This window comes from Onychomys torridus, chromosome 5, assembly GCF_903995425.1.
Source record: "Onychomys torridus chromosome 5, mOncTor1.1, whole genome shotgun sequence".
NCBI lineage: Eukaryota > Metazoa > Chordata > Mammalia > Rodentia > Cricetidae > Onychomys > Onychomys torridus.
In genome coordinates this window covers 3,112,656-3,138,959 of record NC_050447.1, presented here as the reverse complement: position 1 = coordinate 3,138,959, position 26,304 = coordinate 3,112,656, and the positions used below count along the sequence as shown (strand labels likewise).

The window sequence follows — 26,304 nt, the reverse complement described above, 5'->3', positions numbered from 1 at the left end:
GTATTTTAAAACAAAATACAGATTTGTCTTCATTGCAGTTCATTGGTGAAAAATAATTGTTTAATAGTTCAAAATACGTTTGTATTTTTACACATACTGTGGTCATGGATAAAGGCTAAATATCTGTCAGTAAAAAAGAGCCAATTGCACCTAATGTTTTTGAGTATTCACTATGTGTCAAGCCTTTTTAGGTAACTTTCGTATTGACTAACTTACATATGGGCATGGATATTTATCTGAAATTTTTAAAAAGGCTGAAAGAAGTAATCTCACTTTGAAAATGTCAGAACAAAAATCAGATATTATATCCAGAGAAAAATAAAGATATCTTCTAATCCCATTAACTCAGCTCTTGTGACTAATTTACCTTATGATCAGCTTTGTTAGCTTTAAAGCTATATAGGGGACCACCAGAGGGTCAAGAGGACTTGAGGAAGGAAGGTGGGGCACAAGAAGTCACATCTGACAAGAAAATGGGAAGGAGGTTGCTGGGGGCTGAGAAGGTACAAGGGAGGTCAAGAGATGAGGAAGAAATAGAGAAAAGAAACAACAGAAATAAATTTGTTTGAAAAACAATACCATAAAGAAGACTAATTCTTTCTAAGCTAATAAAAATTTTAAATCTTCTTTTAAATGATTTATTTTATATATAGTGATATAACTTCTATACTAAATATCTCTAATATATAATGACTTGACGTAGTTTTGCCACAGCACCCCTGTCCCTACAGTCAATTGTTTAGCAAGACAACACTTCCAAGTTGGTCACTGACAGCTCCTTAATGACTAGTGATGTATGGGTTTTTTTGTTTTTTTTTTGTTTTTTTGTTTTTTTTTTTTGCACTTATGGTCAGTGAAATTCACAAGAAAATCTGACTTTCAAAACACACTTTAGGAACATAAAAGGAATAACACATTTTAGATTCTTTTGAAATGAAAAATTAACTTAAAAGAGTAGTGTTTACTAAGAAGCAAAATCATGCTGATAGCTAATAACTACAGATCCTCCTGCTCACCATTTTGGTAAGACAGGACTTTGCTAGATAGTCAGGATTGGCCTGGAATTCTTAAGGCTGTTATGTGTAGCCAGGACTGCCACTATCGACCATCACATCTGACCACTATTTCATGTGCTTAAACCAGGTCCTATGCAATTCTACTTAGACATCTTACACTAGGAATTACAAGTTTCCTTTTCAAATTTTTAATTTTAAAGGTTTCAAAAACCATGATGCTAAAGAAAGCAAAGAATATGTCTAAGATATGTGACTATTAGTGACAGAGCTAGTGTTGAGTCCAGGTTGCTCTGTTGTAACTAACTACACAAAATAAATTACTCTACTCTTACTCATAGCTTTAACATCCAATATTTTGTGTTGTTGAGGGATCCACAACCTAGCTCCCAAATAAATCATACAAAGAGATATATTCTTTCTTATAAATGACTGGTCATAGCTTGGTTTGTTTCTTGCCAGCTTTTCTTAATTTAAAAATATCTGATCTACCTTTTGGTTCTGGGCTTTTACAGTTTTCTATTTCTGTATATCTTTACTTTCCTTTTATTCCACATTGGCTGTTTGGCTAGATGGATGGCCTCTGGATTCCTCCTCTCTTCCTTTTCTCTTTCCTTGATCTTCTCTTCCCAGATTTCTCCTCTTCTTCTATTCTCTCTGCCTGCTAGCCCCACATATCCTTTCTCCTGCCTTGCTATTAGACATTCAGCTCTTTATTAGACCAATCATGTGTTTGAGACAGGCAAAGTAACACAGCTTCACAGAGTTAAATAAATGCAACATAACTTTGCATCATTAAACCAATGTTGCATAGCATAAACAAATATAACACACCTTAAAATAATATTCCACAACAGTTTCACTTTCTTATTGTTAATCACTATCCAAAAATAATGGAAAATTCCAGAAATAAACTATCTATAATCTTTAAATTTAATATTGTTCAGAGTAGTATGACGAAATAACATTTAGACTCTCTCTAGGTTCTATCTAGTCATGAATTATCCTTTGTCTGTGTGTATATCCATGCTTTATGTACTACATCCTCTATAGTTAATGAGAAGTTGGCATTGTTATAAGACAGTGACAGTCCTGTAGTACTTGTATATAGTTTATTACTACCTGCAGCTTTAGGAATTTACTGGGTGTCTTGGAATTTATCTTCTATAAAAAGAAGGGGACTATGGTATTAAGCTCAACTGTCTTATTTTATATGTATTTTTATATATTTTATACCTCTTAATAGAAAGTTAGCTTACTGAGTTCATGGATAGCTAAAAGTCTTTAGCATCCTTCCCTCAGTCTCACAGAAAACACAAAAGTGACTCTGTAGTGAACACGACGACCCAATGCTTCCATGTGTGAGCTCTGCAGAAAGAAAGATCAATTGGAGTCCAAGAAATTCTTCAAAAGTTAAAAATAAGGCCAATGAAATTTTTTCCCGAGTATTGTATTAGAACAGAATATGCTTAAAACAGTTTTTGGCCATAGAAAAGCTGACTAGTAAATAAGCACTTCCCTGTAAGTGCCTGATTTTACATTTATGTTCTAAACATTTTTTTGAATCCATGTACTCAGATCAAACTTAAATCCACATTCATTAGTGGAAACTGTAACAATCCAGGGTTTTTTTCACTTGACCTAACTATTGAACACTGATGATGCACTACCAGTGTGTGAGGCACTGAAGATGCAAAGCTTAACAAGAAACAGCTCCCACTTCCTATAGATCATTGTGTAATATGGAAGGCAGCCATTCATACATCTAAATTATAATGTACTGTGCTAAGTATGTTAAAAATATCTGAAGAAGAATCACAAGAACAGAAAACGGTTATTGAAGCAAGTATAATGCTTCATACCCTGGGACTATTATATTTAGTTCCTGTTTCTGAAAGAATTTTCATTCCAAAGGTAAAGCAGAATGTTACTGAGAAAAACAAAAACAACAACAAAAAACAACAAACAGAACCTGTGCTGAGACAGGACCAGGCAAATTGACAAAGTTCAGAGTAGCAAGGGCAGAGGGAGGTGATGGAAATGGGACACTGTGCAAGTCTGGAGAGTATGACTGGCCTAACTACAGAGCAGCTTGAACTCTGTCCTCCAACCCAGAGTTCTTTATCCTGTTTGTTGTGCACCCCTATTGGCATGAATCCCCATTTATGTGTATTGATCCATGTATAGATGAATATGTAAGCAAATTAGAGAAACCATTGAAGTACACATTTCAAAATACAAGATCAAAGATTAAAACCAAACAGCAGTTCTAAGGTTTTATTTTACATAATGGTTCATCCTTTTGGCATCTTTAGAAACTATTCCTTTAGGTGATGTCAATTTAAAAGAGATGTGAAGATGAGGGGATATTGCAATCAATTTGGCTTTTCATTTACGAGAAAACCCAATGAGAAGTAACAGGTGACTAAAGGAGGTACCTGCTCCAGGGAAACGGGACCAGGTTTAAACTTGCCGGATAGAAGGAGCTCTGGCTGAGCAGTTGGGCAAGTGTGGGTATAGGAATCTACTGCCCACCTGCCACGGCTACCCTGATACATTTCCTAAGTGCCCTTTGCATGTTTATAACCAGACCTTCTTAAGGAAGGGTGAAGAAGTAAAATGGAGGTGAAGAACAGCACATAAAACAAAATTTAAGGGCCCTATTTGGACAGCAAATATGTAAGGGTGTATATATACACATATAATAGCATTCATATCCCTCTAAGTTTTTGAGATATACTTAAAACCAAACAACAGTTTATTTGAATAGCTGTATTTTTAAATCAATTTCATTAACTAATAGAGAATTTTGATACTTGTGATTATTAAACATTAAATTCTTCTTAAAGAAGCTGAGTAGTTCTGTTAAATTCAGTGAAATGTTGACATGTGAGAAATTTCTTACCTGAAAGTGACTAAACATTTCATACATCTGCAGATAGGTGCAAAATTGCTATCAACTCCCTTCTTCAGTAACAAAATTAATGAGTGTTCAGTGAAGCCATAACAAAGAATTTCCTTTGGGCATGTTATAAAAACATATCTATGTCTCATATTCATGCAGTCTCTTTCTTGAGAGCCAGTGCACATTTATTTAAGATGACAGATCCCATGAGAAATAATTCTTTTGATTTTTCTCATATGTAAAACCCTGTCTGACCTTGTCTACTCCTAACTTATAATGAAAGTTTTCCTAAGAGGGAGATGAAAAACAATTAATGACTAAATTTAACATTCTCTTTATTGTATCCAACTGCTGAGAGATATGAAGTTCTATTGCATTCTGAATATCATCAATCAACAGATTCTACTGGATATACTTCATGACAGATAGTTTTCTCCCAAACTGATAACCCAAACAAGCTCAAAAGAAAAGCATTTACTTTTATCATGACAGCTTTTCAAATATATAGTAATAAGGGAGCCTGAATTTCAGCCCCTGATCCAGGGCATATTCGTTTTGGTCTCTTTAGAAGGGAAGAGCTATTTTGGGAAATGTGAGATCAAATACTGGGGAAGTGTACAGAGTCATGTATCTATGAAATTATGACCAATTATTCTGCATATGACAATCATGCCCCTTAGGACAAAAATGCAATACATCCCATTTTATCTTTCCTGTTTCCCTTCCTAAGATTTCCTATGAGAATTTCTATATCTTTGTAGACACTGTTCCATTACATAACTGTTTTTGTCATTATTCCCTATACATGAAAAATTAACAATCTCTAAATAGCCTAAAACAAATGACTCCTTCTACATTAATAGCTCCAAAATTTCCACATATTTATAGAATAATCAGTATAACAATTATTAGTTTTAATGAAATAGTGTCATGGATTCTGCCCTCCAGCCCAGCATTCTTTACCCTGCTGTGCACCTCTTTTGGCATGAATCGCTCTGTTCATGTGTATTCATCCATGTATTGATGAACATAGAAGCAAATTAGAGAAACCCATTAAAGTACAAATTTCAAAATATAAGATCAAAGATAAAATCAAACAGTAGTTCTAAGATTTTATTTTACACAATGGTTTATCCTTTTGGCAATTTTAGGAACTATTCCTTTAAGTGATGTCAATTTAAAAGAGATGTGGTGGCATATGCCTTTAATCCCAGCACTTGGGAAGTAGAGACAGGCAGATCTCTGTGAGTTTGAGGCCAGCCTGGGCTACCACTTGAGTTCCAGGAAAGGTGCGAAGCTACACAGAGAAACCCTGTCTCAAAAAACAAACAAAAAAAAAAAAAACCATACAAACAAAAAAGAGATGTGAAAGGCAATATGAAGACAGAGGAGAATTGGAATTCCAGAATTTCTAGAGCAAGGAAAAAATCCTCTGCTTTGTATTTCATGGAGGAATTTTTTTTTTTTTTTTTTTTTATGGTTGAAATATATAGTGTCTTCCAACAGCTCATGTGTTGAAGACTTGGTGACCAGCTATAGCACTAATGAAAGATGAGTGAATCATTAAGGTTTTAATTTACCAGTATATCATTCTATTGATGAGCTCATAGATGAGTGGACTATCAGGAGGTAGAGTTTAATGAGAAGTCAGTCATTGAGTGTGTTTTTGGTGGGAGTAGATTGTATGTATTCTCTTTGAGAATTGTTATTTTCTATTCATACTTTGCAGCATTTGTTTAGTAGAAAATATCCTCATTTTATATGACTTCAAAGATGTCAGTTATATGGGAAAGAAATGTATACCCCAATTAGAATGCTACCATGTCATATCTTCTTATAACTCATGCATAGGACAAACTTGAACAGATTAAATTTTGAGGTTGCCTAGAAAAATTACATTGTAGTTATTGGTGCAAAGAAAGCTAAATCACAGTTTCCTGTTTGTGACTCTTTGTAATAATACCACCACTTAAAAAAAGTCTGCTATGAACCTGGTGTAAAATTTTATGCCAGACATGATTCTTGAAACTAGTTTTCTAATATAGTTGGAGACTTTCTTTCCAGCCCCCGCCAAGCCCTGTTAGTCCAACAACTCATTTATAAAATGAACACACAGACACTTATATTATTTAAACTACTTGGCCATTAGCTCAGGCCTACCATTGTCTAGCTCTTACTCTTATATTTAGCCCATGTCTATTAATCTATACTTTGCCACATGGCTTGTGGCTTACCAGTACCTTAAATCTTTCTTGTCATGGCAGCAACTGGCAATGTCTCTCTGCCCCAGCCTTCCACCTCCCCGAATTCTCTTCTCTCTTGTCCCGCCTATACTTCCTGCCCGGCTACTGGCCAATCAGTATTTTATTTACACAGAGCGATATCCACAGCATTCTACTGTGAAATTAATTGCATCAGTATTATTGATATGATCATTTCAGACACTGTTCATACTTCCATGAGTCCATCAAAAAGTGAATTTAAGTATTCACAATAAAGACAGCAGGAATTAAGACAGAACATCAGATGGTTACTCTGCTTTGGGGCTTCTGAGATTTACAACTGGCAGAATATTTTCTTGAAAGTTTCCAACCAACAACAATGGCCACCTTATATCTTTTCCTAAATTCTCACCACAGTCAGGAAAATAAAAAGGAAGCCAATGGGTAAGTTTCCCATGCCCTATACCCATGTATACATGGGCAGCACAAACTGGACTTAGTGGATTATCAAAAGAGTCATGAAGTTGAAATGGGGCATTTTATGGGGAATGTTGAAATGTTAGAAGGCGGAAACAAGGGGAAATATGGTCATATTTCATTGTGTACATGTATGTATGAATAAAATTCTCAAAATCTTTTTTTTTTCATTTCAGTTCACTAGTTTCAAAACAGTGTCATATTCTGCACTCATTAACACAAAGCAGCTGTGATTGCCAGCACTAAACTTGCACAAAATAAAGCCAGAAAATATTCCAGCATGGTTGGAGGTGGAGGTACATGAACCACCCCACCCAAACTAAGTTGCTGTTGGCACTTGACAGATGTTGTGGAAGAAAGATTTTAATTTATTTATGGATGCACTCCAGTGGAATGCGCCACACCAATGGGCATAAGGCAGTAATAATTAGACTCAGTGGGCTATAAAAAATAAGAAAAAAACATGAAATTAAGAATGGGTTATGAGACAAAATCTGGGAAGAGTTAGAGGGGGAAATGGTGAGTGAAAATGATCAAAATATATTATATGCATGTATGAGATTCTCAAAGAATAAATAAAAATATTACAGTTAAAAATTTAAGCATTTTAAATTAGAAATGTTAGTAGTATATTCTATTCCAGCATGTATAAACATATAAAGTGGTAATAAAGATTGGAGGATAGCTTTCCTTTATGTTTTGAATTTGTGTGCATGCATGCATGTATGTGTGAGTGTGTGTATGCATGCGTGCTTTCGTGTGTGTGTGTGTGTGTGTGTGTGTGTGTGTGTGTGTGTGGTTGTATGCAGGTGTGCCGCTGTGTATGAAGTCACATATACCTGTATGTGCATATGTGGAAGCCACAGCAGGACCTTGCTCTACTACTAGGAACTTTATTCACTTGAGGAAGGGTCTCTCACTGAATCAGAATTCTCCATTTTCAGCTATCCTCCTATCTCTGCTCCTGGCATTACAGGCATGAGTAGACATGCCCAGACACTGGGCCTAGGGATCTTAATTCAGGTTCTAACGCATGTGCAGAAAGCAGCCTTACTTATTGGTTCATCCCCCTAACCTATTATGCTAAAAACTACTACAATAAAATGTGCATATAACATAGCTGAGGGATTTATACAGGCTGGTGGGGGGGTGACCCAAGATTTTCATATACTGTCTAGTTTTGTAAAAGAACAGACTTTTAAGGCTATGTGAGGACTTACATAATTTTCAAGTTTTAGATATACTTAGCAGATGGAGAGCCTAATCAAAACTAAACTCAAGTATGGAAAACTTGCATGTATATTTTTTTTATTCAGCTTAGAGCCCACACTCAAGGACCCCACTGGATAAATGGTTGTTAAAGAATTTGCATAGCCTGACCTGAATTTGCCCCTCACTAGGGGCTTCAGCTCTGTTCTTATGCTATATCCCTCAACTCACATTTTAGAGAAATGTTTTGCCATCCTGATGATTCCTAAGATCCTATTGACTCTCCCTAGAACTCAGAGAGGGACTTTGTGGAGTTCTGTGTGCTCACTTCCTTGTTCGTGGGCTTTGACTCTGTGCCAATCAGACCTATGGCTTGCTTTCATGCCATTGGCCTGGCTGTTCTGGGACTAGTCCTCCCAAGTTATTTCTAAGTGTTACTTCATTTTGCTCCATTGGAATTTAATGATCTTCTAATATGACTAAATTAAAGGGATAGTTAATTTTGATGAGTGCATCACATTTTGTTAGATAAAAATGCACTGGATTCAAGTCTGAAAATTAATATTGAAGTATGTGATCAAGTGTTCTCTCTGTGTGTTCCCTCTCTAGCTATTTCCCTGATTACTAGCTGTTCAGTCCTCATGGGTGCAGGGTCAGGTGACAGATGCTACAAAAGCATTCCTGATTTTCATATTTATTTTTTGAATTATAGCACATGAACATAGATAGACAAAGTAACCTAAAGATTGGTCTGGTCTTCAAGAGATTCCTTAAATGGCCAAAGTATTTATACAGCTGGAGACATTGCTAGGAATTACTAATTTTGTTTCCTTTGAACAAAAGGAAGGGAGTGTAGAGAGGCAGTTTAGCCATTTTCCTGATAGAGAATTTTGAGTGATACTCTTCTGAATTTTTAGAGACACACCAAATAACCCAAAGGGCTCAATCATTCAATCAAGAAACACTACAAAGCCTTCCCAAAGGTAAGAGGATCTGCCCATTGATTCTTCATTAACATCATCTATCCAGACATAAATATTCCTGGATCAACTATGATAGCAATCAATATAATTAGACATGTTAAATATACATATATGTGTAAATACTATGTATGCATGTATAATGACTTAATCCATTGTATAATTAATGAAATACATAACAAAGAGATTTCTATAGGGTAGATATTTAAATACTTTTGTAATTTTATTTACTTATATTTTGAATTTTTAAGGTTATTCCACAATCGCTATGTATTACTTTATAATCAGAAAAGCTTATTTTAAAATCTATGTTTGATGATAATTACATATAAAAAGAAAAGCATAAGAAAATACAACAAGAATTATTAATAGCTATTTTTTGGTCATAATTTTGTTGCTGCTCTGAAACATTCAGTAAATATTTATTGATTTTCTTATTCTTATAATGTTTATTAAATTTTTTATTATTTTAAATATAAACTACAGCTTCCTCTCCCTCTTCACTTCCTGTTTCCTCTCTCAACCTCCCATTTATTAAAGTTTTTATTATTTTAAATATAAACTACAGCTTCCCCTCCCTCTTCTCTTCCTGTTTCCTCCCTTAACCTCCCATTCTCCCTCTCCAATCCATTCCTCCTCCATTCAGAAAGAGTCAGGCCTTCCAAGGGAGTCAAAAAAGCAAGTCATATCACATTGAGGCAGGACCAAGCTCTCTTGCTGTGTCAAGGCTTGGCTAGGTATCCCATGTCACCCCACCCCCCCCCCCCCAAAGACTCTTTCTTATTCTCCTTAACTTTAAGCATTTGTAAGAAGTAATTATATTTTTTCTTAAGAAAACTTGTAAAAATCACAAAATTGGACATTGGTATTAGCCTTAAAATCTAGGCCTTACCCCCTATGAGGAGTGAGTTGGGGGAATGGGATGAGGTGAGGTAGGAGGAATGGACGAAGAGGAGGGAGGGGGAACAATGGTTGGTACATAAAATGAAAAAAATTTAAATAAAAAACATTTGATCATGGGGGCTGGAGAAACTATCTCCTCTTCTAAAATGTTATTAATCATCATAGCTTAAAATCAATAATAAACATATCATACCTATTTAGTATATCCAGGAATCATCAACTATACAAGTAACCATATCATAGTCTTTCTGTAATAAGACACCTGACAAACTGCGTTTCTAAATTTTAAATGAGGCCACCTAAATGGAGCCAGTAAAATGATTTATCATGGGATTTTCCAGTTGATACATGGGAGTCATAACTTTTCCTCTAATGGTATAGTGTCTTGGGAAGGGGTCTACTTTAGTAAACATATGTTGATGGTATATGTAAAAAAAATACAGTTGGCCTCAGTTAAAACCAGGAACTGAGGCCACAATTACCAGCTTCTCCTTAGCAATGAGCACATGGAAGGAACATGTGTTTTACCTGGAAATGATTATGTCACTGTGAAACTCATAGGCTGCAAATTATGTATTGACTATTTTAAAGCAATAGAAGTAAATGGCTTTGCCTGCAATGTATACCTGTAGCAATGCATACTGAAACACCAGTTATCTACTATAAAAAGTGTCTCCTCTCATTTCCTCCATACTTTTCCCTCTACCTTAAAATTTTAGTAGATCACTATTAGATAGGTTGTTAATATGCAAAACCATGAAGAACAGTTTGATAATGCCGGAATATTCACATTTATTTTAGTTTAGGCATCCTGGAAGTCAACTTGCATATAGGCTAAAAAGAATAATTAATTTGCTATTTTGTTGATCTTTTTTGATTCATGTCTCTAAATGGCTTATAGGTTCCTGATACACAGACCATAATTTACTTATATATTGTGTATTTCATATTTGTGAAATGACTATTAAGTGAATAAAGATTTTAAACTCCTATAAAATTAAGTTGATATTGAATAGTTATGTTTTACACATATTTGCCAAACTTATTCTAAAAATAGAATGCAGCCCATACCTTTAAAAACAGAGAGTATGCAACTGCAATATAAATATATCAAAACAGATCATGAGATGGTCATGGTCAATGAATATTTACTCTCATAAATAAAGGGAGCAGAGTTACAGTTGTTGGAAGACATATTATTTTAAACAAAAGATAAAGAGAGCTTATATTTTCAAGTAAAATTGTGTTGTATAGCAGCAGCTGCCAGTTGATTTATTAAAAAATTCTGGTATCCAGATGTTTGCTTATGAAATGAAAACTGGGAGTCCCTACATTCTTCAAAATTCATTATTATATTTTCAGAATAAGCAAACAATAAAATATAAATAGTTCATATATATTGTTTGATTTTTAGATCTAAAAATGTATGTATGTATATCTAAATGTCTATGCTCTAAATTTTAAAGGCTTTAGGGAGGAAAAACAGCTATGGTTTTAATAGAAGATTTACCAACCTGTTTAAATTACTGTTAGCTTTAAATACATTTAAAATATCTATTCCCTCCAGGTAAGCTTATTTAATAGGTTAATTTATTCTCATATTATATAATCAAAACAGGACTCTGGCAAACTATATTTGAACTGAGATTAACATAATGACATCCCTGTAACAGAAAGTCTTATCAGCTCCCTGCAATTATCAAATGTTCCAATTTAACTGACAGTCAAACAATAAAGAGGACAATTATAAAAATTCCAAAGTATTGTGAAAACATTTTTACTTTATTATGCTGCAGTCTTGGGGGAAGGGGAATTATCATTCTCTTCTAGCAATATGAAATGATTTCTAGTTAAAGGTTTCATGTAATAAGAATCAGGTTTTGTTTCATACGAGAATCCGAGAGGAAATACTATTTCCTTCCGGTAATGTGCATAGTTGGAAAAGTGGAGAAGTGAGATTAAAATAGATGTGTGGAGCAAAGTTTGAAGGACAAATAAATAAATAAATTAGTGTTCAGAGATTTTTCCCAAATTGGGATCCATTGTGCCCACAGGCAGTGAGAGAGTTTGCAGTGTTAAAATGCCTCAGCCCACAGTTTTTGCCTCACTCCGTTTGCCAAGACAGAAGGGAACAGGGAATTCTTGCAATTTTTGCTTCAGAGAATATGCAAAGGACAAAACAGTGCCACCAACACTAACACTTGATCAAAACAAAAAGATAAAGACAGGCTCACCCATAGCCAATGTTGCATATATTTTGTCCAGTTAAATCACTTTGCATGAAGGGCAAGAAGTTTGGGGAAACTAGGGAGCAGAAGTATTAGACCAAATATGAACTGAACTTGAATCATTGGCTCAGTTACATTTAAGGGCATGATCTTGTACAAGCCACATAGCCTCTGTGCCTTGAGATCCTTAATTAAAATACTCTCCTAATGCCTGCTAACTAGCTTTCTATAAGAATGGAGAACTGGGCAAAATAATATGCAATAGTCCTTCTAAGGCTTCAGTATTCTATAGTTACATAAAATTTCTGAGGAAACTAAGCCAAAACATATGAGAAGCATGTATAATACAGAATTTACATCCTAGTCATATTTTTCCACCTTAATACTTGCACAAAATTTCTGTATTCTGCCTCTATAATGTATTTATACATAGAAATATCAATATGTAAGAAATTAGATGTGATCACTGTATAATGAAGCAGGACTTACTCCTTAGTAAACAAAGGCAACGTTCTGAACTACTAGCATTGATTCAAAGGAAGGGTTGGTTATGTATCTGAGTAGAGGACACTCTGCTCCAACAAACATAGAAGTCTTGCTACTGAATATGACCACAGCCTCTAAATCATGGCCCTACTCTTCTCTGCTGTAAAGCCTTTATATTTAGCAGGGCCACAGATCATTTAGTATGGGTTGTTTCCTTCATAAAATTTAATGTAGTTAATTGTGTCATTTACCACTTTTCCAGAAAAACATAGATGAAAATACTTTATTTGCTAAAGCATCTTTATCATGGTTGTTATAGACTACTAAACACAGGTCGTCAATAAATGTTTATGGAGTGAATATAATACTCATATCTAATTTTTAATTTTTCTCTCCATAATAGATAACTTTCACTTATTAAATAAAAAAGTTTAAGTGCTAAAGTACTATGCCCTCAAGCTGGGCAGTGGTGGCACACTTCTTTAATCCCAGCACTCAGGAGGCAGAGCCAGGCAGAACTCTGTGAGTTCAAGGCCAGCCTGGTCTACAAAGCAAGATCCAGGACATATACCAAACAATACAGAGAAACCCTGTCTCAAAAAAAAAAAAAAGAAAAAAGAAAAAGAACTATGCCCCCTATATTATAGCTATATAGTACAATGGTCTTAGAAGGAACTTAGGGAAAACTATCAAAAGAATTTTAAATGGAAAATGCTTATGAAATAATGGTTCACCTATTAGATAAATACATCATATAGTATGCTAAGATAAATCACTATACCACATCATCCATTTTTTTTTATTGCTAGAGATTGAAACAGCTCCTTTCACAGGCTAGATAAGCATTTCCCATGAACAATAGGTTCAGCTCAAGACTTGATATGTAGCTCAGGCTAGCCTTGACATCATAATCCTCTTTCCTCTCTCTCTTAAGAACTAAGATTCAGGTGTCTACAGCTACACTTAGCAACTTCACTAAATTTTAACTAAGCTAATAAATCATAATTTAGTTTCTTGGTGGTTTAAGACTATGTCAACAAAAATTAATTCCTATATTTCTTGCAATTTGAAGTGATAAATCTTGGTCTAAAGTCAAATGTCTTAAATGAAATCTTATTGTATACCCAGTAACTACATGTTCTAAAGCAATTTAGCTTCAATTTGATATGGTGTCATTCTCATTAAAATAATAATTTGATAATAGCATATATCATATGCATAATAAAGATGAAATGAGAAAATGTACATAAAATACACAGCTGAGTCAGGTAGGAAATGAATAGAGCTAACTTTAAGTATATCACTCTAATAATAAATCTTAGTATATCTCCAATGTCAACTGAATTAGCAAATGTCCCCAAGAAGTATGAAAACAATATTTATATATTGTTTTTATATAGATATAGATATCCCTTTTCAGGCATGGAGAGATGATGGGACAAAGAGAGACAGAGGCAGAATGGAAGTAAAAGTGAAAGAGAATATGAAGGATCTGTTATGAGACTGAGAGGTATCACATCTGTGGGTTGAAGGTCCAGAAAAGCCAGTTGTTAAATCCATACTTTATGATCTCAGAAACAGAGGAGCTAACGATGTATGTTCCAGTGTGAATCAAATGTTCAAGAACTGGTGGCTGATGATGTAAGTTCTGGTCTATCCAAAGACACAAGAATAAAGAGCATCATTACAAAAGGTAGAAGACAACGCATGTCCCATCTCAGAGAAAAGTAATGTCTTTCTTCAATTCTTTTGTTATATTCATGCTTTTGACAGATTGCTCAATACTCACTACACTGGTGAGAAAGCTTTTCTTTTCTTAGTCTACTATCTCAAATACCAGTGTCTGCTGCAAAATCTGCAATAGATATACTCAGAAAAGCTTTATCAACTAGCTTAGCATTCCTTAAGTCAGCTAGGTTGACAAATGAAATTAACCATCACAATAATCATAGTAGATACAAAGAACTGAAAAGTGTGCCAGTTTTATTTACTCCTGCTCAAAAGCTCAATTTGGCTTAAAGATATTATAAACATGTATTTCATTAGTATAAAATTAAACTCCAAGATTTATCAGTGTGTATGTATATGTGTTATATATCTGTTTATTTTAGGCACAGTGATCACTCCAGAATGTACCTCTGTCATGTTAAAATTTTGAATATGTTTTATTTGTGGTCATAATAATTAAGTAGCTCAAATGGCTTCTGGGATAGAGATCTAGGGTGCAATTTTTGTCTAATGGAAAAAAATGGCTCTATATGATAAGAAACATCTATATCCTAAAAAAAATTTTCAAAGATTCTACTCCATCCTTTTATGAGAAAATCCTGTTTATACTCACTTAAGCATAGATCCCAATTTCTTTTTTATCCACGGACAAAATGTTTTATTTAATACTTTTTGCTGTGGATATCGCTCTGTATGATGTGAATGTGTTTTTCTGATTGGTTAATAAATAAAATGCTGATTGGCCAGTAGTCAGGCAGGAAGTATAGGTTGGACAATCAGAGAAGAGAATTCTGAGAAGAGTCAGGAGTTGCCAGCCAGACACAGAGGAAGCACAATGTGAAAGCAGAACTGAGAAAAGGTATCAATCCACATGGCTAAATATAAGTAAGAATTATGGGTTACTTTAAGTGTAAGAGCTAGTCTGTAATAATTTTGAGCTAATGGCTGAACAGTTTTAATTAATAAAAGCCTCTGTATGTTTACTTGGGTGCAAGTGGCTGCAGGGCTGTGAGAGCCTGGAAGGATCAGGAAAACTTCAGTTACATATGGCGCCCAACATGGGGCTTGACAAATGTAGACGAATTTCTAAACAGTCTTCTTAAATAAGAAAGACAGAGCCAAATACAGGGGCAATAGTTGAAGAGATCAGAGAAATAGTGAATAGCTAGGACTAGCCTTAGCTTACCACCACACTGTAGCTTCCCCAGAGAGAGCTTCTTCCTGTCTAACCTGCACTTGTATTGCCTTCCTGTTCTGCCTTCTCATTGGCTCTAAGCCCAGCCACATCACTTCCTCATCACTTCCTATCTATACAGACCTCCAGGTCTCTATGGTTGGTACTGGGATTAAAGGCGTAAGTCACCACACTTTGCCTTTGACCACACAGAGACTTTGCGTGCCATGTGATCGGATTAAGGGCATGTGCTACCACAGACTGACATCTGTTTATGGCTCGCTATGTGACCTCTGATCTCCAGGCAAACTTTATTTATTAACATACAATTAAAATATCACATTTCAGCATAAATAAAATATCACCACTATTGAATGAGGCTCTATCTGTGGCTTCAAGTGACTAGTTTTATAAAATCTTGAAAAAACTTAAAAAATCTTGAAGTTCTTTCCCAGAGTCTTAAGAGCCCAAATTTATTACATAAAATACCCTTCCACATAGGAATGGCCTAAATTATAAAAATATATAAACACTTTAATTATTTATTAACACCTCTTATATATGTATATCTATATCCACATAATTTATGACTATAAACATAACCATAAATTGTATTTTAAGTGACTGAATAGACTAAGGGCATGTATATCCTAAAAATCATGCTTAGCATTATACATTATATCACAAATTTATCAGGTTGTATTCAAACTTCTGTCATAAAATGACTCTTGTGCTAGGGAAGTCATGCAGGTGTAGCAGCAAACAAGAAAAATTTTATAAAACAATTCCCACATTGATAGCTTCCTGCAGCTCTGGTCACAAGCTTCTAGTAAAGGCAGAAGATACTTCTAAACCTGTTTAATCAAACCTGATTGCTACATCCAAATAGCATCAGAACTAGTTTAAAACTCATTTTACCATTTATCAATTATCCATTCAGTAACTTTCACCTTACCACTACTAGCAACCTATTGCCTCACAGCAAATTGCTCTAAAGTAGAAGCTTAAATAAACATGTATATACCTTACATAGTTCCTGAGAAATAGGGATCCAATGTGGTTCTGGGCTGGGGAGTAGGGTCTCAGGAGGTTGCAACCATGTTTGCATGGGAGCTTCCAGTTCCAAAGGACTAGGAGTGTATAGAATTGTCTAATATTCTCTAGGCAAAGTTCAGTCCATCTTCAACAGGACTGCTAGAATGACCTCACAAACATCCAACCATGTTTTTATCAGAGCAATTTATCTAAGAGAGAGCAAAGCAGAGGCCAGAACATCTCTTAGAGTTTAGCTTCAGAAGTGACCAATGTCACTTCTACTGTAGACTGTTGGTAACACAGCCATGAGAGGTTGGTAACTGTTGGTAATATAGTCCATTCTCCATGCAGTATGAGAAGACTACACAAAATCATGAATACTTAGAAATTCCTCAAAGAAGTCTCATTCCAAACCACATAGAAGGTCAAGTGGCAGCTTTTCTCAGAGAAACTGTACATTCTAACAACTTCCTTTTAGTAGGTCGTCAATAAATTGAACTTAGTGTTTTCACTTCAGATATTGAAAGCTGGGCATCCATCATTTTTATAATGTCTGGAGGTAGATCCAAGATTTTGTGAATTTCTTTATACAGAAGCACTCTGTCTAACCTTGGACCAATAACAGGACTGTCTGGTGTGTGGTTGGCTTTGGATTAAAGTGGGGATTGAGATAAAGTTAGTTTTCAAACTTTACTGCAAACCACATAGTTCCTAAACAGATACAGAAGTTACAATAAAACATCCTTCAATTTCTATTTTAAAAGTTGAACAATAAAGTAGTGAGAGGCAAATTCATGGTACACTGGGGCTCGCGTTTCCTTTACCTTACAAACCTGAAAAAAAACCTGGTCATCTTCCTCATATACTACCACCTGTTTAGGTTGACTTGACTGAGGGTAGGGCATACATCTCTGATTTTGTCATTAAAGTCCAAGGAAGAGATGGGCTCTACATAGACTATATTTGTTTCTCTAAATGAGGAAAAATAATTAATCACTCTAAAGAATTCTGAAAAACTTGAGTGTAGGTGGACACTTTAGCTGGAGAATAGCAAGTATTTGTTTCCATTGTGCTTGAGACTGGCTGAGGTGAGTTCCCCTGTGTGCTGAGAGGTTAACAACTGAACACAAACATATCAGCAATTGTACTTACTGTGTAAACACATTCATACTTTACTATTAATACAGTAAATCAGAAAGTCAGAAAACATCACAGTGGAGTCTGCAGGAAGCATATGGTTGATAAAGAAGATGAATTGGTGTCTAAACAAACATTTCAAGGCCAATTTAGTCTAAAATATATTTTTAGTGACTATATTATTCTCCTTCAGTCAGACTCATATTGTATAAGCTCTGCATGACATTTCTAAATTTTAATAGGTAATTTTTGATACTTAAGAAGAAATAAATGATATACATTTATATGTTTATGTCCATTAAAATAAAAATTTCAAAATTTTATAATAATCCTTTAGGTCACTTCAAAAGAATGTTCTCAAATTTCATCTTAGCTTTCATAAGAGTAATAAATGTGTTCATTTTAAGAGAAAGAATAAAACCAGGACAAGTAAGGATAGCAAAATTAAAAAATAAAATAAAATGCACACACATTACATAAACACATGAAAAGTACCTGTTGGGATGTACATTTAGAATCCTCTACAAGGTCCAAAATTATAAAGGTAACTAGTATAACTTCTAGTTACTTTATAAATAAAATAGAAATGTATTAATAATCATCTTATTCCAAACTCAATCATGTATAAGGCATGAGGAAATATAAAAAGCATTTAGAGAGAGATCCAAATGAACTGAGTATTACGAGTGGAGCATCTGAAGGTTACTTGAACACCATGTTACAGAAAAGTCTTAATGATCTTTGTGAGGCTCTACTTTATGGATATTTTAAAAGCCATGTCTTCAAAAAAGAGTATAAGAAAAAAAGTTTTGATACTTATGTAGTCAGATAGAAAACTCTGAGAAAAGATCATCAAATATCAAACTTCACTGTCAGGAATGACAGTCTTAACAATGGGATATACTCTTGTTTGGTTAATAAATGTCAAATTATACCTAGAGACACTGAAACAAGTTGAATGCTTTGCAAAGATGTTTTGTTAATTTTGTCTTGGGCACTATTTTCTTACTTCTTTGACAATTTCACACATATATACAATATATGTTGATTCTGCATTTCCCATCGTACTTCCCCTTCAGTCTTCCCCAACATGTACTTTTAAAACGGGTGACAAGAGCCAGGCAGTGGTGGCTCACACCTTTAATCCCAGAACTTGGGAGGCAGAGACAGACAGATCTCTATGAGTTCAAGGCCAGTGTGGTCTACAGAGCGAGAGCCAAAACAGGTACCAAAAACTACAGAGAGAAACCCTGTCTTGAAAAAAACATAGATAGATGATAGATAGATAGATAGATAGATAGATAGATGATAGATAAAATAAAACAGGTGTTAGTACTGACCGTATCATTTAGATATCCTGCATGTTATAATGGTAAGTAGAATCCATTAAGTGAAATATTGTAAATTATATACTTTCACGAAGTAGACTTTAAGGTCTTCATTCATTATCCATGCTTTGAACTAATTAGAAAGAAAACTTATAGTAATAAAATAATATGATTTCATTAAATTGGCCATTGCCTTGAGAAAGGTATTTATAATCACTTATTTGCATTCCCTAAATGGTTTCCCTGAAATATAATGGCTCATATATCCCTCTAAGGCAACTCCCATTAAAACTCCAATTATTATAGGGCTAATATATTCTTTAATATAATCTATGCCTTCCATATTGAAAGCTAACCAAGGACAAACAAAAAAACTTAATTTAGGATAAGAAGTTTGACATGTGTGTGAGAGAAAGAGGGGGCAGGGAGGAGGAAAGTCAGGTTGTTGAAGGGCAGATGGCTTATATAGGAAAAATAACCAGAGGCATTTTTAAAAAAGGGAGCTTCTCTAAACAGCCTTTCTAAATATGCTTAGATTCATATTCTTGAAAAATTGAAGACTGTTTTCTACACAGTCTAAGATTATAAAATTACCATTAGAAGAAATTATGTGTGGAAAATTAAGCAAATTATAATCATGAAGGACATATTCAGCAATTAGATTAAACACTGTTAGATTATAAATTATGGTGTTAAAAATACAGAAGAGAGAGGAAAATCTCAAAGGAGGCATAATCCTAACAGTAATCTGGTAGCCACTCAAGCTAAAGCTTTCGAATAACTGTTCCTTGTTCCTGCTGATGCCACATCTCCAAATCTACAGAGTCAAAGCAATAAACATGAGTGCTTACACCCTCAAGCATTAACATGGGAGCACAACACAGACTCCCAAAGCTAGCTCTCCTCAAGTGTTTACAGTTAAGGAGTTACTGGGATTCAGAAAGCACTTCTGAAATTAATCTCCTCTAAGGGAAATGCTTCAATATTCTTGTCAACTTCATAACAACTATGATTAAAATGAAGCAAGGCTCTGGTCATTTCCCCAAAAATGTTGAAGGAAAAAATCAGCCTAGCAACTCATAATGAAAGAGTCCTCAACCTAGGGCATAAGCCACTGTCAGATTTCCTTTTAGTTTATTGTGATAAAAATATCAGTAAACTGGCTCTAAACACTAAAAACAAATCTTTAGCCTAAAACAGATCAATTTCTACTTATCTTAGGTGGAAAATTACAAGATAAAATAAATAGCAACCAGAGTTTTGACTAATTTATGGGACCATAAACCTTCAAATTAAATGCCCCTTTTCATCTTTTAAAAAAAAAAATATGTTTCTTTCCCTCTTTTTCTTCTGGAGTACCACTGAGCTGAGCACATTAATTTGCTTTTCTATACACCAGCCCAGTGGAATTCCAGTGACATGTCACTCTGTGACTCCAATTTATTTAGCAGTGAAGGAGGTTGAAATTATGGCACACACAGTGAGTATTCTACTGCTGAGCCACAACCTCCAGACCATCATTCACCTTATGTGCAAAGTTTAATAAACAAGTTTTAATACTTACAAAGAAATGGATCTTTTAAAAATATTACCAAAATAAAAGTTTAATATTTTCATTGTTTACATATACCTTCATATTTCCCTTGATAACTTTACTTAGGTACAGATGTTAAGCGATAATGATGTACATTTAATGTACAATGTGATAGATTTTGACAGTTTGCCCATGAAAACATTACACAATCAAAATTCTAGGCATTTTCATAACCCTTAATTGTTTAATCCATTGCTCCTAACACTAACACACTTTCCTACAAAACCATCAACCTCCTTCGGTTGCTGTGGGTTGCTCTACATTTTCTTGAATTGAATATAGTCAGATTTATGTAACACCTAGCCCCTTTTGTGTGGCTTCACTTATATGTTTTCATGTATTTCACTGATTTTAAGGTTTTTGGGTTTTGGGTTTTTTTTTTTTTTTTTAAATTTTATGTCAGAACATATTTCTTCCATCCATGTGTAGTTGGTCATTTGAGTCTCTCCTCTTAGGTCAATAGCAGTGTCTGTTTATGCTGAATGGTACAATGTATGTTTATCCTTTTTGAGAGAGTTACAGGCTTTCTTTGAAGACTGTACCACAATTCAATTTTGCACCAGAAGAATGGTGGTTTTCCAGTGGTTGCATTTCCCTGCTAACACTTGGGATGGCCAGCCTTCTAATATTAGCCATTTAGGAAGATGTGTTAATACCCCATTGTGGATTGGTGTACAATTCCCTAATAATGCCTTTAACAGAACTGGGGGCCACTGAAAACAATCTCTTTATACTTTATGTATTTTTTAAATGTATATACAGTACAGTATGTAGTTTTATGGAATTTTGACTCATTTATACTTGTTTACACACTGAATAAATATGCTAATCAAGACACAGAACTGGTCCACGGCTCTAAGAATTCCCTGTGCAGCTTCTTTGCACTGGAACTCAGACAAAAACCTTCAGCTCAATGAGTCCAGGCCCAGTTCCGTTGGATTGTTTCTCCTTTCCTCAACTGTCACTTCAACAGAGCCATAGAGCACATGGCTCTGAATCTGGCTCCTCTGTTTATCATGGTGTAGCTGAGATTCGTCTACATAATTGTGCTTAGTAATAGTTTATTTCTATTTATTTTTGAGTATGATTATATAGCTACATGTAATTTTGCTTATCCATTCACCAATTAAAGGCCATTTATTTTTATTATGTTATATATACATATAACAACAATTAAAGAAAAAAGGCCATTAATTTGAATACAACAAGGGGGCTACATGGTAAGTTTTGGAGGGGGAAAGAGAAGATGAAATGATGTAATTATAATAGCAAAATATAAAGAAACAGCTTTTTAAATTTTTATTTTAAGTTACAAATAAAAATTATTTCATTTATCTTCAGTAACCACCTAGGAGAGGTTGGCTAAATTTAGTGGATAAAACATAATAAACATTACAAGAATGTCTGAAAATATTTCCAAGGTGATTCAACCATCTTGCATTTTCACCAGTAGTATACACTCCTTGTCAAACTTCACACAGATAGTTTTTAATATCAAAAGTGTTTTATCCTTTTCAATAAATAACCAGCATTACCTAACTCTAGTTCTAATGTTCATTTCTTTTGTAACTAATGGTACCAAGCACATTTTCATTCACATGGTTGCCAACTATACACTTTGTTTATTTGGCTTGAACCAATAGGCAAAGTTAATTCATATGACAGATTTTTCAGTAAATACTGTTGGAAATTTAGACATAAAATAAAATTTAAATTTTTAATGTAAACATTGAGTCACATAAAAAATTTATTAAAAACCAACTATATACTAAAATATAAATCATAAACTGAACTTTTTTTTTTATAAAAGCACATCATTGCAACCACAAGTTCAGCTAGTATTTCTTGAAAATTACAGAAAAAGTATAGTCATAAATAAATAGAATGGTCGATTGGACTTCAGCAAATAAAAATATTTTCAAAAGGTACAATTTAAGAGAAGATAAAACTTGCGTTCAAAACATGTATGTGATGCAGGATCTGTATCCAGAATATCAGCAGGGCTCTAAAGCTTAACAATAATCAAAACAATATGAAAATGTCCAAAGTATTTGAACAGACTTCACCAAATAAAAGTTAAAATTACAAATACAAGGATAGCAAATATGATTAGTTACTTTGAAAATGCAATTGGAACCATAAAAGGATACCACTAGATAAATGTTTGTTGGACTTGCTAAACATAGAAACACTAATCACAGGAAGTGGTAATACAGTTGTGGAAAAACAATAGTTTTCATGTCTCTATTGGTGGGGGAGATGGAATGGCAACATCCTCACAGAAACACTGGGCCAAGGAATGGTCGTGTCTCTTGGAAGTACTGCACGTGGATGTCTACAGAGGCTTTATATGAGTAATCCATCATAAAAACAACCCAAATGTCCACCATGCAGAAATAGTTTAGCACATCATAATTCCATTATACTAGTGAGGGCACAAAAGCACAAAATACACACTTTTAGACCTGTAGACACAATACCTAGGAAGTAAAGAAGATGCTCTAGCGGATAAGGCAGTGTTTCTTCTTTCTCTTTAGAAGATAAAGTTAGCATCTTACCAATATACTTATAGCCTTCTTCTCCATCCACTATGGGTCTCAGCCATGTAGACCGGAGTCTTGTGCTAATGTTCACTTTGGCACCTTGAGGAGGGTAGAGTGTAAATAAAAGCTCAATTGCATTGGACTTTTTGATCACTTCAGAGTATTTTCCTTGGCTATCTGTAAAAAAATAAGAGAGAATTTTTTTTTTAAGTTTTATACATTTTATGTCTTACATATATCCCATAAAAGATGAAAACTAAAAACTACTTAATAATTTTAGTAGTAACAATTATATTAAAAACATATATTGTCCTGAATCAGAATTACTTTAACCAAAGTCATATTGCTCATACAGTCCTGACAAAAATGTATAAAGTAAGGGATTTGACAATATTGGGCTCAGATACTATCAGTGATTGCCAAAGTTATACAAAAATTAAAATAAGTCATGAACTACATTACACTCTATATTCCATAACACAGATGAACATTTTTTAATTTTTTAATTGCCATTAAACAGTAAAATCAGATATTCTGACAAAATATTAAACCAACAAAGTTTTACAAACTGGCAATGAAGAAAGAGGAACTAGCATCCCTACACTAACTTAAAAAGAAAATAGATACACCAAGATTCCTTTTCTTCACACTTGTAGTGGACCAAAAATTGCCCTCAAGTTCTTCAAGATCACAACACATTTTCAAAGCACATCTCTAAGGATGTCCATGAAGAAACAGACTCCCAGAAATTACAGAACTTGTCCATATCTTACTCCATGCAAGTATCATTTTAGCAAAGGAACCTTTGTCAACTAAGCATGACCTGTATTCAGAAGTACACCAGGAAATGGAAACAGGAATCAAAACTTATCTGAATTCCAGAGCAAAACAATCCCTGGTTCTGGCCTTGGATTTTCTTTCCCATTTGTAACTTCAGATTTTGGCTACTAAGTCACTTTCCTAAATCTCAACGGCTTCTGAGAAACTAAAAGGGGGGGGGAGATTTAATTGGGAAGGGGTGAAGAAGGATATTACAGAGAGTAAAGGGAAGGAGAAAGAATTTTTTAAGATGTTGGAAAAAGACATAGGAAATCTTTATTTTATATTTATCTGAAAATTACAAATAGTACATATAAGAATATGTGTATATATATAGTTTTTAAATGAAATTACACCACTTGGGGTAAAAAATACTTCCTCTAAGAGCCATAGATTATTTAACAAAAAACCAGTACAAGGCTAAAAAACTTTCTCCTAATTAGTTGGTCAGAGGACTTCAAGGAACCTCCAAAACAATATTGTCTATTGCTATTGCCACCCTTGGTTGCCTCCCAGAACTTGAAGATAAGTCCCTATTGCTGAAGACACCAGTTTGGACATAAAATTCAGAGGGTTTGGGCTGAAATTGATCTCAAAGCCTCCTCCCCAAGGACTAGCTTTTGCAATATAAAAGGTGGCATATGAGCTACTAAGGTAGGAAGGCAATCAGCAGTCCTACTCATCTCTGATGTTTATGAACCACAATGGTGAGCTGATATTACTAAAGGTACAATAGTGGTACTAACATGGTGGCAGTAACCAACAGCTCTCTAATGAGCTCAAGGCCCTCTAAGCAGGAGGAAAACTATGCCTGTTACCCTAGAAAACTACACATAGCTAGTGAGGTCATGGGTCTTAGAAGAATACCTATTACAGCCACTTTTTGAAAATAGTATAATGCCTAACTACAATCCTAATTACTTATCTTACCACAGTTAAGTGAAATGTCATCTTTCACCAACGATGTTTCTTTTTACAGCACCAGGAGATAATTACGGAAATCTACAACTAATCAAAATACAGAGAATAGCTGACTGTGGAATGTCTGGCCCTCATGGATGAATGTACAACACTACTACAGCCAAGAATCAGGGAACAAGGCAGGAAGATCGCAAGAACCAGAGGACCAGAAAGCATGCTGTGAGATGGTGCCTTCTAGCTGTCATAGGCACACCCATAAAATCTCAACAACTTAACTGCCTAAAGTAGACCTGAACAAGTCCATCAACAGCAATGCAGACAGAAGAAGTCTCACAGGTCTCCACCTCTAGACAAAAAGCTACAGGATAGAGAGAAAGAATCAGTGCTTGGCAGTGTGGGGGTAATGAGCCTTCTGAATAGCTAACTGATACTGGATCGTCAGCCCTAGAAACATAAACAAGCAGGCAACACTGCTGAGACCCATCAAGTTGTTGGGTTATATGTTGATTCATTCATATGTATATGTAACAACAGTGGCTAAAAGAAGAGGAGGCTTTGAATTGGTAAAGAGGATCAGACATGGGAGGGTTAGGAAAGAGGAGGGAGAAATTGTATAATTAGATTTTAATTAGATTTTTTTAATTTTGAAGGTAGTTAATATTTATTCTGGCAAAACCTTAATTAGATTTTTTTAAGAAAAGAAATATTGAAGAAAAGCCCCATGGAATACCTTATTGTGTTTTGCTTCTTTCCTTTCCTCTTATTTTTCTTTTTTTGTTAAAAATCCCTTTTGGGGTGGGGGTAAATAAGCACAAGAAAGTTTCACGTAATAATTAAGAATGCAGATTTGTTAGTAGGCAGAGAACCAAATGTCAGTCTACTACCTTACAACTCCAAGGCCTGCCTTCACTGTCTTTCTTGCAAGGCCAGAGCCCCCTCCACATGGGATCATTTTAGCATCAACCTCAGAGGTCAATGAAGATTCTGGGATGTCTCTTAACAGGTACCTAATTCAAAGTCACCAGCCAGGTAGGACAATTTCCTCACCATCCTCCTCCTCTATCCCACAGTGTGGCATCACCCCACAGACAGTTTCTTCTAGAACCCAAGAAAGTGGCTTCACATGAGATTCACAAGCATGCTACCTCAGTATTATCCACCATTCCCTGAGTTGGAGCTGCACCACCACTGAGGAGATGTCAGTCTGGAGGTTCAGAGGTTTAGTCCATTATCATCATTGCAGGATATGGTGATGTGCAGGCAGACAAGGTACTGGAGAAGGTGCTAAGAGTTCTACATTTTGATCCACAGGCAGCAGGAGACTGTGTCACACTGGGCATAGCATGAACATCTGAGACCTCAAAGTCCACCACAGTGACACACTTCCTCCAACAAGTCTATGCCTACTCCAACATGGTCACACCTCATAATAGTGCCACTCCCTATGGGCCTAACACACTTGAAGCTATTGGGGGGGCATTCCTATTCAAACCATCACAATAATACTATGGTTAATCTTAAATGCTCCAGTTTAGTGACATGCTCTTCCCTTTCTCCTAATTCAGTGTCCCAGGATGTTCAGACTAAAGCCGTTCACATGAC

General features: G+C 34.9%; 1 protein-coding gene across 1 annotated transcript in view; it reads right to left on the bottom strand.

Annotated features, from left to right (window-relative positions):
- Window positions 1-26,304, bottom strand: part of Iqcm (IQ motif containing M) — a 402,626-nt gene that overhangs the window by 33,940 nt on the left and 342,382 nt on the right. Inside the window, exon 11 of the mRNA XM_036187564.1 lies at window positions 22,978-23,139. Within this exon, the coding sequence (XP_036043457.1) occupies window positions 22,978-23,139 (162 nt within the window). The remainder of the gene's footprint in view (window positions 1-22,977; window positions 23,140-26,304) is intronic.